This window comes from Gigantopelta aegis, chromosome 9 (assembly GCF_016097555.1).
Source record: "Gigantopelta aegis isolate Gae_Host chromosome 9, Gae_host_genome, whole genome shotgun sequence".
Taxonomy (NCBI): domain Eukaryota; kingdom Metazoa; phylum Mollusca; class Gastropoda; order Neomphalida; family Peltospiridae; genus Gigantopelta; species Gigantopelta aegis.
Window position 1 is genome coordinate 16,708,691 of NC_054707.1, and position 16,396 is coordinate 16,725,086.

The 16,396-nt window shown below is 36.3% G+C and overlaps 1 protein-coding gene across 2 annotated transcripts in view; it reads right to left on the reverse strand.

The window, feature by feature from the left end:
- Positions 1-10,001: 10,001 nt before the first annotated feature.
- Positions 10,002-16,396, reverse strand: part of LOC121381442 (probable ubiquitin carboxyl-terminal hydrolase MINDY-4) — a 26,061-nt gene continuing 19,666 nt past the window's right edge. For both annotated transcript variants that reach the window (XM_041510758.1, XM_041510759.1), the window contains exons 15-17: positions 15,355-15,535; positions 11,857-11,932; positions 10,002-10,847 (exon numbers count right to left, since the gene is read on the reverse strand). In XM_041510758.1, coding sequence (XP_041366692.1) covers positions 10,799-10,847; positions 11,857-11,932; positions 15,355-15,535 — 306 coding nt within the window. In that variant the 3' untranslated portion in view covers positions 10,002-10,798. The remainder of the gene's footprint in view (positions 10,848-11,856; positions 11,933-15,354; positions 15,536-16,396) is intronic.

Sequence of the window (16,396 nt, forward strand, 5' to 3'; positions counted from 1 at the left end):
GTTTTGATCACAGATTTAATAAAGTATTGTTATGACGTTAAATTAAAAACCGTTTTTGTAAAACAACAGAAGGTATGTAATAAATACAGAACTTCACATACGTTGCTTTTTACTTCCTATTTATTGCACTCGTTTATTTTGCAAAAGAACATATATTCTTGCGCAAAATAAACTTGTGCAATAAAAAGGAAGCGAAAACAATGTATGTGAAGTTCTGCATATATCTTCATTAAACATATATGTAATAAAATGCATGGATGGTAGCCATATTGAAACTCTATGCATCCCATTCTTTCAATTGAATACTAAATTAATATTACAAAAGTTGTTTTCTTTGGAGTATTGAAAGGTGTTTGTTTTTATTTGATATTTCTCCTACAACCTTCTTGTGGTTTGACCAATAATATGTACAGCAATTCATGTCAAATAAAAAATTTGTAATTCTTCAAAATGTTTTATATTTTATTAAACATTTTTTTTAACTTTGTAATATTTTTTTGCACAGTGATTTAAACATTGTTAAAATTATAAATAAATTCTGCTATTCTACAGATGTCTTCCTTTCTTTTTAAAAACCTTTTGTACAGTTGTTTCTTTTCTGGTTTACCTGATTTAATAAAAAAAAAATTGTACACTACATTTTAATGGACTTTGGTTGCAACCCCATTTACATGTTTAAGTGTGTATCATTTTCACATTGTTCTCACCACTTGCACACATTTGTGTATGTATATTAATATAATAACACAATCATTGGAAATGGGAGAATTTTTATTCCTACTTAGAATTACACTTTAAAAGCAAAATCATTGGGGATGGGAGAACATACAGGTACTATCTGTAATCTAATCATGTTGCCCATAATGTTTGTTAAAAGTATGCATGTTTTTCGTGTAGGTATTGCTTGAAACCGTGAATCTGTGTTTATCGTTTTCATATCTGAGCTCATATAACCATTTGTGAAGGTATCATAACATAAACATGGTAAAACAGTCATGTTTTGTTTAATGACAGCACTAGAGCACATTGATTAATTTATCATCAGCTATTGGATGTCAAACATTTGGTAATTCAGACTCGTAGGCAGCAAGGGATCTTTTATATGCACTTTCACACAGACAGGAAAGCACATACCACGGCCTTTGACCAGTTTTAGTGCACTGCTTGGAACGAGAACAAATCCAGTCAGTTGAATGGATCCAGAGAGGTGATTCGATCCTGCAATGCAAACACCTCAGGTGAGCACTCGACCAACTGAGGTAAATCCCGCCCGAAACATGGTAAGAACATTGGTCAGTTTAGACTTCTCTCCCATATTGATGATGATGCTTTCTTCCATATGACATCATGAGTGGGATGTAGCTCAGTGGTACAGTGTTCGCCTGATTTCGTGATCAATCTAGGATCGATTCCCGTCGGTGGGCCCATTGGGCTATTTCTCGTTCCAGCCAGTGCTTCACAACTGGTGTAACAAAGGCTGTGGTATGTACTATCCTGTCTGTGGGATGGTGCATATAAAAAAAAACTTGCTGCTAATCGAAAAGAGTAGCCCTTGAAGTGGCAACAGCAGGTTTCCTCTGCAGTGTTTCTGCCAGAAAGATTTTTTTGGGTATGGTGCTATGGAACTGAATGCAACCACGGTCAATAGGGGGTATGGGGGGCCTCCCCCACAAAGAAAATGGGTTACATTTAGGGTTAGGGTTAAGAAAATCATACAATAATGATGTCATTAATTTTGTCAAAATGTTAACTTAAAAAAATAGTAATTTGGGTATGGCGCCATACCCGTTTTACCCTCTGGCAGAAACCCTGCTCTCTCAAAATCTGTGTGGTCCTTAACCATATGTCTGACACCATATAACCGTAAATACAATATGTTAAGTGCGTCGTTAAATAAGACATTTCCTTCCTTCCTTCCATGATCCGTTAATCCATGAAAAATCGCTCGCAAAGCAATTCCAAATTCTAGACCTATTATTTTGATAATTCATGTATTTACACGCATGAAAAATATACATGTAAATCGTGCAAATGGAAACTTAGCTACATGTATATTCACCTTAAGGGGCATTCTCATGATGCGATTAGTCGTATCGATTTGTCGCATGCGATGGAATTGTACAGTGATAAACCTAAATCGGAACGACTGTAGTCTTATACGACAAATCGTGTCTGAATCGTACCGATTAGAACATGTTCTATTTCTCACGACAAATCGTAAGCTCTCAGCCAATCAAATCACATTAAAGTACAACCGTTTAGTTTTTTTTACTTCTGTGTTTTTTCACTTGCTTATAAACAATGTCAAAATGTTCGGATTTAATGGGTTAATAACTCAATAATTGTTTTGTTACATAATGTTATCAGTAAATTGTCTATGTTCATGTTTTCTTTATTTCAGTGGAAATTTGTAAGCAATTACATTTCCCGCAAACTATTTTTGTTTGACGTCATCAAATCTTATGACGTAATGTCTTCCCACATACAGGATTTGAGTCGCTACGACAAATCGCATGCGACAAGTCCATGTGACTAGTCGCATCATAAGAATGCCGCTTTAAAGATCTCCACAGAAACTGTGCACATTAGGAATAAAATAGATTAATAACATGGTGAACTCAGGAGTTCATTTTATTGACACAATAATTGTTGTCACTTTTAAATTAACAAAACAATTATGCTTTTTTTTTTGTTTTGAAAAAGACAATAATGGATATTTGACAATTAATGCATAGACCCATTTGGTTTTTCCTATTCCCACCAATGCTCCACAACTGGTATATCAAAGACTGGTATATACTGACAAAACAGAAGGCAGGTTGAATGGGTTCGACTTTACTTAAAAGAAGATTACATGTGCATTTTTAATAACCTGTTATAAACTTGGCCGGACCTTTCCAGGGAACCTGGAGTTTGTGTCCACGACAGGCCTGCTTGAACCTGCGATGGATGCAAGTATGAGTCGAATGGTTGGTTGACCGAGTGTTGATACAGTCATGTATGGATTGTTATGGGGCCTAATTCACAAAGGTTTCTTAGGCTCTGCTAGACAACAAAGCATCCTCTTAGTAAGCCTTTTATAGCATTGCACTGCGAGATCGCAAAGTTGCGAGACTTTAGTGAATTAGTCCCATGGTCATATATTGTCAGTTTGTTTTTCTGAAAACAGTATTTGCTGGGTAAGCATGAATATTTACAGTATTGATATTACTCTTCATGTCTATTTTCATTTGTGTTTTGTTGCTCGTTTTAAGAATAGTTGTAAAAATCTGTATTGTATTTATGCCATAAAAAGACATAACAGTGGCTGACTGTCTTAAGCAGATATATTTCTTATCAATAAAATATTATTTATTTAATTACACTCTAGTTTGTTTTTACTGAAATGACAGAAAACCATTTGTTTCACCAATGTGGTAGAAAATTATGGGGGTTTTCTTCACTAGAATGGTATTTAAAACAAAAGTTTTTACTGAAATGACAAAAAACCATTTGTTTCACTGATGCGATAGAAAACCATGTTTTTTTCCTCCACTAAAATGGTATTAAAAAAAAGAGAAAGATTTATTCGACAAATAGCAGTGTTTCTTTACAAGTTGCTATTAAATTAAACGGATTAAATGTCATTTATAATAGAGGGATGAAGACAAAATGCTAGAATAGCCAAGGTATGCAACCGACAACAATCTATTAACTGACCATTGGAATAAGCCCTGTAGTAATGAAGAATGTCATTATTATTTTTATATGTGTGCATGTGCTCACGTTAGCTTAAGTTAAAACTACAAGATGGATTTTTATTTTGTCCCAGAATAATGTAAGTTAATAAAATACGATTCCTTTTTACCATAACATTGAATAACAATTGTCAAATAGTAGGTTTACTAGATAATTATGGCATATCCAGTCCATTCCAATAAGCCTACGACTTCCAGATTTTAAAAATACAGGCAGTGTCTTCAATACGTTTTGAGCTGTATTTTTAGATATACCTGGCCCAAAGCCACAGAAGCAGAGTCTGGTGCTGTCTAAATATAGAGCACGTTTTACATGTAGTCTTCTGTTGCCAGATCTATAGTTCGCGCCAGCACAGACGCGGTCTGTTTTGTCACAATCAATTCAGTTTCAGTGTATTTCTTTTTCAACTGGTACCATACTCACTGGATCCTAAAATCGATGGTCTTTCAAGGGAGTACCTTTCTAAAAATTCTTAGTCGCCCTTCGCCAATAAAGGTTGTCACAGGTGACCAGGTGATGGCTAATTGTCAACCCTACGATACGTAATAAATAGTAGTATACTGACCAATTTGCAGTCACCAACTTGATGTTCTCAATATATAGCAGCTATAATATTGACACTGGCCCCATGTAACTGACACAACCAATATTTTCCTCATCTTGTGTGAGTCGAGACCATTTTTCATTGTCTCAGTTTTTGACATGGTGCAGGCACAGTTACAAAAAACCCCCACATTGATCACATAAAATCCACCACTACCGATAACGATGAGTTGATATTTTGATGCATCCATTTTCTACATTCTGCGGCTGTACTGTACCAAAAAACCTCTATGAAAAATGGCCATCAACCTTTAAGACAAGTTATTTGTAGCAGCTCATCAAAAAAAAAAAATCACACAAATTGATTTTTTTCAGCAGTAAAGTATTTTTATTTTCATGTTTTTAACACAATACTTTAAAAAATAAAAATAAGCCACCAAGTTGTATGCTAATTATTTCTGTTACACAATTTTTTTCAAGATGGCCATGTTCTTCAATAAATGCCCTAATGATCTTCACCCCATCCTCTATGGCAAGGCAGAACCTACCTGTACATCCAGTTATAGCCTTGATGTATTTTTTTCTAAATAGCAGTTCCGTCATTGCATTATAAATGTTCAATATAATGGTTTTTGAACTACATTCTAAATACACTGTCTACGGTAAAGTAAGTTATATTAAATTTTATAGTTTTAAACTAGCTTACTAATCTTATATTAATGTCACTGATCAATAAGTATACATTATGATACATATGGGGCCATTCAAATATTACGTAATGCTTGAAGGGGGTGGGTGGGTGTACATCCAAATGTTATATAGCGTTACAGGGGGGGGGTGGGTGTATTCAACAGCATTACATAATGTACTTTATTTTCTATTACTAAAATCTTCTGTTTTTTTAATTAATAAGGACTATAAATTGAGTTGAAATGTATATCAGTGCCTTCCCAAAACTACGTTAAAATTATATTACACCCATCACATGGAGGGGAGTGTCTCCAAGCGTTACTTAATCTTGCTTATTACATACCTATTCAATCTTACTATAGTGATAAAAACATTTTGAATCCGTGTGATAAATTTATTTTGTATTGCACAAGTGCGATCTGGACAGGAACTTTTAAATGGGGAATTCCCGTTTTATTTTTACTGCAGTTAGCGCCTTTTCTTTACTGACGTCACATATGATTTACAAATAACGTCATATCATATTTGAAACATTACATAAGGCTGCCACAGAGTATGATTCTTAACGTTAAGTAAATCCATGAAAGGAGTTTTGATCGTAGATTTAACAAAGTTTTGTTATAATGTTAAATTAAAAACCATTTTTGTAAAAGATAAAAGAAGGTTTGTAATAAATACAGAACTTCACATACATTGTTTTTGCTTCCTATTTATTACACTCGTTTATTTTGCGAAAGAACATACCACTCGACTGCTACGCATTCTCGTGGTATATATTCTTGCGCAAAATAAACTCACGCAAATAATAGGAAGCAAAAACAACGTATGTGAAGTTCTGTGTATGTATGGTCTGGCGTTACGGAGTGTTACAGGGGGTAGGGAGGGTGTCTAAGTTTGACCAAAATGGCATTACATAATATTTGAGCGCTCCTTGTCAGTATTATGTTTTAAGATAAATATATCACAGATATTCATAGAAAGTGCTAAGTAACATAGTTACAAAACTAAAACAATGAAATAATACATTACACTTATCTATTACTGCATCTAATACAGTGTTTTAGCACAAGTATTCACAAAGGGAATTCGAATTAAAACATCAGTCTTTATAAACACATAATATATGTCTAGCCTGTCTCCAACAACCAAGGGGGTCAAAGACGTGTCCTGTGTTATCAGGTGACTGTTATATACTATAAATATATGAAACTTGCATTGCTAAAGTGCATTTCTATGTCCATATGTTTACAAAATATTTACCAAAATTAAACTAAATTGTCACAAATGAATGCATGATTCCAACATATTTAAAAACCATGGTTACTATAACTTATAAGCATAATTATACTACATGGGTTAAATTTACAAAGCCCGTTTTTCTTAAACGCAGGTGTTTAAGCCTTGTAAATGTAGGTAGTTACAAACGCAGGTGTTTAAGCCTTGTAAATGTATGTAGTTACAAACGCAGGTGTTTAAGCCTTGTAAATGTAGGTAGTTACAAACGCAGGTGTTTAAGCCTTGTAAATGTATGTAGTTACAAACGCAGGTGTTTAAGCCTTGTAAATGTATGTAGTTACAAACGCAGGTGTTTAAGCCTTGTAACTGTATGTAGTTACAAACGCAGGTGTTTAAGCCTTGTAACTGTATGTAGTTACAAACGCGGGTGTTTAAGCATCGTAAATGTATGTAGTTACAAACGCAGGTGTTTAAGCCTTGTAAATGTATGTAGTTACAAACGCAGCTGTTTAAGCCTTGTAAATGTATGTAGTTACAAACGCAGGTGTTTAAGCCTTGTAAATGTATGTAGTTACAAACGCAGGTGTTTAAGCATTGTAACTGTATGTAGTTACAAACGAAGGTGTTTAAGCATTGTAAACATATGTAGTTACTCGTGTCCAAGTCATAAACAGGCTTTGTAAACTCATCCCAGTATGGTTTTTTTGTCAACCCAAGCATGTTATTTCAGATTTACATACCTTTGTAGTTCCATCTTAAGATGATTGCAACACCACCTTAAACTGATATCCTTAATAAATAATCGGCAAGGCCATCAATGATCTATTACGGTTTAAAAAGAAGAGCAATTGCTCCCAGTGTTAAATTCAAAGTAATTTTGAGTAAAATAAATTGGTGATATTAGGATGCGAACAGGCGAGAAGTTTTTTTACCCACGTGAAAATTGTTTTGTGTGAACACGTGTGTGAGTGCAACTGCTTGTATAATTCCATAAGGACTGCTAATGTAATATGTCCAGGACCCCGTTCCATGAAAGAATTGTAGCTACGGTTAATTGTAGTGACTTACGGTGACTTTTACAGTGGCACTGTGAATTTTACAACTGGCACCGTAAACTTTACAGCCGTTCTGCAAAGCAACCTTACGGTAGTCGTAAGTGCCCCTTTAATGATTAAAATATTCTTTATGAAGAAGTACGAATTAGTTAAATAATGAATTGGTTACCGACTTTTCGGAACATCTTAGATGTATTCATTGTATCGGACATCCATGAAGTAACTTTGTCAGTTTATTTGCTAAGCGATAATTGCCAAATGCATAAGACATGAGAGTTATCTCCCGTATTTTCGTGTGAAAGTCTGGCCTAGAATGTTTTTTCATCAAACGCCAAGTTTTATAAAAGGTATTTGCTATATATTAGATCCATTTCTATACAAAAAGTTAGTATCCTTCTTAGAAAATGACCAAATCATCATTTAAAGTGCTGTGCCAGACCATACACTAAAATTTCAAATTCCACAATTAAATGCTTTCTTAATTCATTGCAATAATATTTTACACCGATATGTAAATCAATAATTACGAAAATGCCCCATAAAAGTATTAAAACATCACTCCAGTAGAACACTGCCGGAAACGACCGAGTAAAATTCTCGGTAAAAACATTTGCCTGTAAATAGCCGTGACGTCACGAAGGGAACGCGCTTCACAAAAACCTACCATGAGATGACTTCCAGCGCAAGCGAAAGTGGGGCCGACAGCGACTGCCAAGCTCATTGATCATGCGATTCTTCTTTCGATGATGAATAGTGTAGTAATGACGACTGGACTAATATTTGTGCAACACAACAAATAATGCCTTATCAGTTTGAACCTGGAACATCTTCCGACGAACCACCGGCCTGACAGATGACGATGAAAATGGTCGTGGAGACAGCTTACCACTAATTTACAACTTTCATTCTTGTTATGTTCTTTAGCTTTTTGTGCGAATTATTTTGCTACACTGTATGTTCTAATACTTGTGATGTAGTAGAAAAGACGATAAATAACTCTTGAATTCTACGAGTCAAGTGGACCCGATATCGGTAATTTTAAGAAATAAACAAAAACGACTTTTAGTCCGTCCCATCCCTCTATGAAGATGTTTTTTTTGTGTGTGAATAATTTCAGTTTAGTTTGACGTAAAAAAAAAAGAAAGAAGTAAAAGTGTTTTGGAAATAACAAAACAATACTGTTTTTTGTTGTGTGCAATTGTGACAACAGTCTGCTCAGTAATAAATAACTTATTTTAATTTTAATTTTTTTACAAAAACGACTTTTAGACCGTCCCATCCATCTATGAAGATGGTTTTTTGTGTGAATAATTTCAGTTTAGTTTGACGTAAAAAAAAAAGAGAAGTAAAAGTGTTTTGGAAATAACAAAACAATACTATTTTTTTTGTGTGCAGTTGTGAAAACAGTCTGCTCAGAAATAAATAACTTATAGCACATTCCATAGTATGAAAAAAGGTTTTCTCTGTGGGAGGTATAGTAAAATTAATTTAATGTATTTATAGTCTGTTTTACAGGGAACGCCTTTTTTCATACTATGGAATTTACAAGTCATTTATTTCTGAGCCGATTGTTTTCTGAGATGCATACAAAATTAGCTTCTTTTTTTTTTTTTTTCTTTTTACAAAAAAACACTACATTTTTGTAGGATGGGACGGACTAGGCTATAGATACAAGTTTACTTGCCTGTACTTTATTGTTTTAATGTTCTCGAACTGTAAAGAAAAATCTCACAAATGAACGAGATGCAAACGACAACAAATCGGATCTCGGTGATTGCACGAACCGTGCATGAGAAAACAAACTGACCGGAGTTGAAAGCATAACGCAATTTGAGACATTATGATATGCACCCCAAGGTCGTTTCGGTGTGGATGGCGTCGGCTTGTTGTCATTTGTTTTGTGTCGCACAAAAAGTGTTGGTACGGCATCTTTTTTTAAAAGCCATAACACCTGGTATTCCCATATCTCGCTTAAGCCGACAAGCCAGTTCGGACGAATCGAAACTAAAGTGTCTGCTGTCGCAACGGTCTCCGGCATTTTCTTCCTGTCCAGTATTTCCACGTTGTTTTAATCAAATTCACACACAGCTTTTTCACAGCAACATTACTAGGAAATGCGTGAAGACTAAATTTATCGGCTTTTGTATTGCTACAGCCGCCAACAACACGCCGTTTAACCATAATAAACACAAAAGAAGCAATGAACAATGGCGCTGACTATCGAAAGGAGTTCCCTTCGTGACGTCACGGATCAAATCTTACGGAAATTCCCGAAACGAATTCAACTGGTTCTGTTTTTCAGGGGAATATTTTTAAATGGAAAATATACCGGTATATAATTTTTTTACATTTTTTTTCTTTTTTTCTAATCATATTAAATAATATCTTGATTGATATAGCTCAATACATCATACATCTGGCACAGCACTTTAACTGACATTTGACAGCTACGTTAATGGTTGACAACTGCCTCGTACCTATTGTAAATTTTCACAGTAATTTACGATGATAGTAAACTATGCCGCATCGTGGAATGGGCTGGCGATCGTAGACAAAAATTAAGGTCGCAATGGTAGGTATTTACGGCGATAGTAGTGCTAAGATCGTTTCGTGGAACGGGGCCCAGGGCTTCTAGATTATGGTAGCCCCACTCCCATAGCTAGCGATACTCAATGTTGGACTAGTAAATAACTACTATCACCATCCCTGATGGCTAGTGGAAAAAAAAGAAGAAGAGTTGTCAAATGCTGCATTCAAGTCTATTTTGCAGATATGAATATCCTGCCCGACCACCCCACCCCCACCCCCTCCCAATCTCCCAATCTAAGGTTTTTTCCAGCTCTATCTTCTTTAGGTGACATATCCGATTATTCCTATTAGTAAAATTATATTTACATAAAGTAGGGCTAGTGAATTTTTCAATCATGGCTAGTAAAATGTTTAAAATCACTGATCTAGAAGCCCTGATGTCTTCATCTCTTTAATTCAGAAGACAAGCTGGCTAACTTTATAAACTTTATGAACTGGACGGAAATGTTTTATTTAACAACGCACGCAACACATTTTATTTACGGTTATATGGCGTCGTATGTTGGGGTGAATCTGGATGTTTATTGGTAGGCTTACTGCGTTTAGTACATATGTGTACCAGATATAGATTTGATAGGATTAGAGACCCTGTCTACATTCGTTTAAAAAACCAGTCTACGAAGTATTTCGTAATGCCATGGAGTACTCACATTAATTGGACGCACAAATATACACACACACAAACAATTTACTTTGTGAAAGTTCATCAACACAGGTAAATCAGGTGTTGTAAAATAATTAAAATATAAATGCACTACACTGGGTTTGTAACAGGATGTTTCGCAGGTACACTATGCAACCAATAAACAGTTGAAAGCATCAAACTCCAGTCGTTAGTATTGGTATGACTGGACCAGCAGTGCGCTACACAGCAGCGTAAATGTTGTATTCTTTGTTTCATTCAGCAGATGGGTACACGTTTTCTTCTTTATCTTGCTTCATCTTGACTAGAGAATTGGTTCATATCCATTCCAATCTATTTCTGCATCTTTCCATCTGCAATGGAAAAGAAAAGAAAAGAAAGAAAAAAACCTTATAACAAAAGCCACAGTGATTAATGGACTTTCCTGGAAATTGTCAAAATCGAGAATGACACCCCACGGATATATAAGGGGCAACTGTGTGATGCATGTGCAAACTATGGAATGTGTTTCGGTGTGTTGATAAACAGACCTGAACGTTCTTTACCAGGATATCTGTGGTCTAATAGCTGATATTATTTCAGGTTCCCCTACTTTTTTTTGGAAGAGTATATATAAATCACTTCTGTTATTTAAAGTTTGTCATCTGTTTTCCACTGAATATAACATTAAACAGAAATAAAACAAGCATTCTCAGAGTACTGCTAAAGCAATACGTGTTCCCTACTAGGCCCAACAAATTTTCGTATCTCCTATGTTCAAGGGCCACAAATCTTGAGAAAAATTAGTAAATCGCCATGAAAGTTAAACTTGATCTGTAACAGTACATGATAAAGCTATATACAAAATTTCATCTGAATATCTTCAGGAATTGTAAAAAAAATGAAAAAAAAGTATGGTAAACAAATGTTCATATTTTCTAAGTTCAAGGGCCATAACTCCGTGAAAAATGTTTACATTGCCTTGAAAGTCAAACTTGATCTGTAACAGAACATGATAAAATTATACACAAAATTTCAGTATCAATCGGCATTGCAAAAAGTTCAATATCTTGAGGCATTGCAAAAATAAAAGTCATAAAAACTAATTTCCGTACTTCCTAAGTTCAAAGGACATAACTCTGTCGAAAATTGGTAAATTGCCATGAAAGTCAAACCTGATCTGTAACAGTACATGATAAAGGTATACACAAAATTTCAGCTCCATATCTCAAGGCATTATGATAAAAACATTCGGAAAACTATATGTAGGACAGACAGATGGACGGACAGATGAAACCTATAGTCTCCTCTGGTTGGACAGGTAGGGAAATAATAAAGTGGGCTAATAAAGCTGGTGTTATGTATTAAATACTGCACACTTACTTTGTTCTGATGCAGTGTTCTAGAGGAGGCACAAGCTCACCATCTGAAGGTGGAACGAACGACCGGTTTGTTGTAGCTGAAACGTAAGGAAAAATAAATTAGTGAGAAAACAACACGGAAAGTGTTTTTTTTTTTTTTTTTTTTTTTAAATCAGATCTTGAAATAAGTAAAGACAGTTAAAAGTCATTCTCTCAACCTCTGTTACTTCATTAGCCCAGGAAATATCAAAGCACTTTCAATTGGCATACATTTTTACAAATAATTTGTACAGAGAGGTTTTGTTCTATAAAGGGACCATAAAACCCCCAAAGAGTGCATTTTTGATATAATTCCAGTTTATTGAGGGTTACCAGTTTTAAGAAGTTTCACCTTATGTCAACCTCGACCAACTGTTATCTCAAGCTGTTTGTTTTTGTCCCTTTAGAATTGAGATATCGACATCTGCTTGTTAGCCAACAATTTAGTGTCTGATAAATTGTTCTCGATGACTTTTACTGACAGTTAAAATAAAAATACATACCTAATTTTTTTTAGTCTTTCTTTGTTTATGGACAGGAAGAATGAATTAATGACACCCCAACACATTATAAATTAAGGCTATTTGGTGTCTAACATATATGGTTATTTCCAGATTTGATCAACAGATCAAAAAGGAAACCTGCTTCCACTACGAAGGTTCCTACAAAAAACCAGCAATGGATCTTTTATGTGATCTTTTCCACAGACCATTGTTTGCTTACTTTGATAACAGTAAATCACTCACACACTGTCAGTTTGATGGGTTACTGACTAACAGTATATCACTCACACACTGTCAGTTTGATAGGTTCCTGACTAACAGTAAATCACTCACACACTATCAGTCTGATGGGTTCCTGACTAACAGTAAGTCACTCACATACTGTCAGTTTGATGGGTTCCTGACTAACAGTAAATCACTCACACACTGTCAGTTTGATGGGTTCCTGACTAACAGTAAATCACACACACACTGTCAGTTTGATAGGTTCTTGACTAACAGTATATCACTCACACACTGTCAGTTTGATAGGTTCCTGACTAACAGTAAATCACTCACACACTATCAGTCTGATGGGTTCCTGACTAACAGTAAGTCACTCACATACTGTCAGTTTGATGGGTTCCTGACTAACAGTATATCACTCACACACTGTCAGTTTGATGGGTACCCGACTAACAGTAAATCACTCACACACTGTCAGTTTGATGGGTTCCTGACCAACAGTAAATCACACACACACTGTCAGTTTGATAGGTTCTTGACTAACAGTATATCACTCACACACTGTCAGTTTGATAGGTTCCTGACTAACAGTAAATCACTCACACACTATCAGTCTGATGGGTTCCTGACTAACAGTAAGTCACTCACATACTGTCAGTTTGATGGGTTCCTGCCGTCTACACATGACTAACATTATATCACTCACACACTGTCAGTTTGATGGGTTCCTGACTAACAGTAACTCACTCACACACTGTCAGTTTGATGGGTACCTGACTAACAGTAAATCACTCACACACTGTCAGTTTGATGGGTTCCTGACTAACAGTAACTCACTCACATACTGTCAGTTTGATGGGTACCTGACTAACAGTAAATCACTCACACACTGTCAGTTTGATGGGTACCTGACTAACAGTAACTCACTCACATACTGTCAGTTTGATGGGTACCTGACTAACAGTAAATCACTCACACACTGTCAGTTTGATGGGTTCCTGACTAACAGTAACTCACTCACATACTGTCAGTTTGATGGGTACCTGACTAACAGTAAATCACTCACACACTGTCAGTTTGATGGGTTCCTGACTATCAGTAAATCACTCACACACTGTCAGTTTGATGGGTACCTGACTAACAGTAACTCACTCACACACTGTCAGTTTGATGGGTACCCGACTAACAGTAAGTCACTCACACACTGTCAGTTTGATGGGTTCCTGACTAACAGTAAATCACACACACACTGTCAGTTTGATGGGTTCCTGCCGTCTACACATGACTAACAGTATATCACTCACACACTGTCAGTTTGATGGGTTCCTGACTAACAGTAAATCACACACACACTGTCAGTTTGATGGGTTCCTGACTAACAGTAAATCACTCACACACTGTCAGCTTGATGGGTACCTGACTAACAGTAACTCACTCACACACTGTCAGTTTGATGGGTACCCGACTAACAGTAAGTCACTCACACACTGTCAGTTTGATGGGTTCTTGACTAACAGTAAATCACTCACACACTGTCAGCTTGATGGGTTCCTGACTAACAGTAAATCACACACACACTGTCAGTTTGATGGGTTCCTGACTAACAGTAAATCACTCACACACTGTCAGCTTGATGGGTACCTGACTAACAGTAAATCACTCACACAGTCAGTTTGATGGGTTCCTGACTAACAGTAACTCACTCACACACTGTCAGTTTGATGGGTACCCGACTAACAGTAAGTCACTCACACACTGTCAGTTTGATGGGTTCCTGACTAACAGTAAATCACACACACACTGTCAGTTTGATGGGTTCCTGCCGTCTACACATGGCTAACAGTATATCACTCACACACTGTCAGTTTGATGGGTTCCTGACTAACAGTAAATCACACACACACAATATCAGTTTGATGGGTTCCTGACTAACAGTAAATCACTCACACACTGTCAGCTTGATGGGTACCTGACTAACAGTAACTCACTCACACACTGTCAGTTTGATGGGTACCCGACTAACAGTAAGTCACTCACACACTGTCAGTTTGATGGGTTCTTGACTAACAGTAAATCACTCACACACTGTCAGCTTGATGGGTTCCTGACTAACAGTAAATCACTCACACACTGTCAGCTTGATGGGTTCCTGACTAACAGTAAATCACTCACACACTGTCAGCTTGATGGGTTCCTGACTAACAGTAAATCACTCACACACTCAGTTTGATGGGTTCCTGACTAACAGTAAATCACACACACACTGTCAGTTTGATGGGTTCCTGACTAACAGTAAATCACTCACACACTGTCAGCTTGATGGGTACCTGACTAACAGTAAATCACTCACACAGTCAGTTTGATGGGTTCCTGACTAACAGTAAGTCACTCACACACTGTCAGTTTGATGGGTTATTGACTAACAGTAAATCACTCACACACTGTCAGCTTGATGGGTACCTGACTAACAGTAACTCACTCACACACTGTCAGTTTGATGGGTACCCGACTAACAGTAAGTCACTCACACACTGTCAGTTTGATGGGTTCCTGACTAACAGTAAATCACTCACACACTGTCAGCTTGATGGGTTCCTGACTAACAGTAAATCACTCACACACTGTCAGCTTGATGGGTTCCTGACTAACAGTAAATCACTCACACACTGTCAACTTGATGGGTACCCGACTAACAGTAAGTCACTCACACACTGTCAGTTTGATGGGTTCTTGACTAACAGTAAATCACTCACACACTGTCAGCTTGATGGGTTCCTGCTGTCTGGCGAGGCCGTCGTAGTAATGGAGATCAAACCTGCGCTCAGCCTTCCAGTCGTTTGTCAGAGCCTGGTTCGTCGAGAACAGAACACTGAAGTGACTCTCACTACACACCACCCAGATCGGGTGTCGTGGAGTCTTGTAGTATGTCCCAACCTTTAGGAGCAGAAATGTTTGTTAGAGTACAGATATTAAAAATGTTAAACTGATATGTAAAGGACAAAATTGAATTGAAAGGCACTCAGTATTGTCTGAAAATATATACATTTGATTTGTACCTAAATGTACTTTATTGAACCATCTACATAACCACCATATCCTATTTATTACTGATATTTTGTAAAAATAATTGAATTATGTCGACGGTCCATAATTCTGAGAGCAGAGGTGTGATGTATTATTTCTGAGTCACGTGGCGGATATCCCCTGAATAACCGCAGTGTCGAAACGATTTACCAAGCTCGTGTAACAAGAATGCTTGACCATCCTCTGCGACGTAGGGTAAATAGAAACAAAAACAATGAAAATAAGTTATTGAAAATTAATAAAAACATTTACCGCACTGAATGATAACAAACTAATACATTAATTTATTTTAGTAATAAAGCATGTTAAATGTCAACAATCCAAACTAATTAGGCCTTTGCATCTATAGGTAAATTTATTATTAGTCGTATGCGGAAAAATCTGGAGCACCTTCATTTGTCAAATTCATTATTACGCAAAATATGTCATAACCCCATGGGTAATTGCAGCTGCCTCAGAATAGGAATTGTTACATTTTTAAAGAATAGCATTGTGAACTAGACAGTATTTATATACGATATGGCTATATATACAACGGCTGTGTATATAGCCTCTACTAACGAGGGATGGCTATATACACAGCAAAAATGTATATAGGCGGTAAATAAATATTTGATTGATCCATATTACTGAACCATCTGGAACAGGAGGAATACATAATAAATATGAACAGTGCGTGGTCTGGACAGGGGAGGAGGTGGGGATCGTATA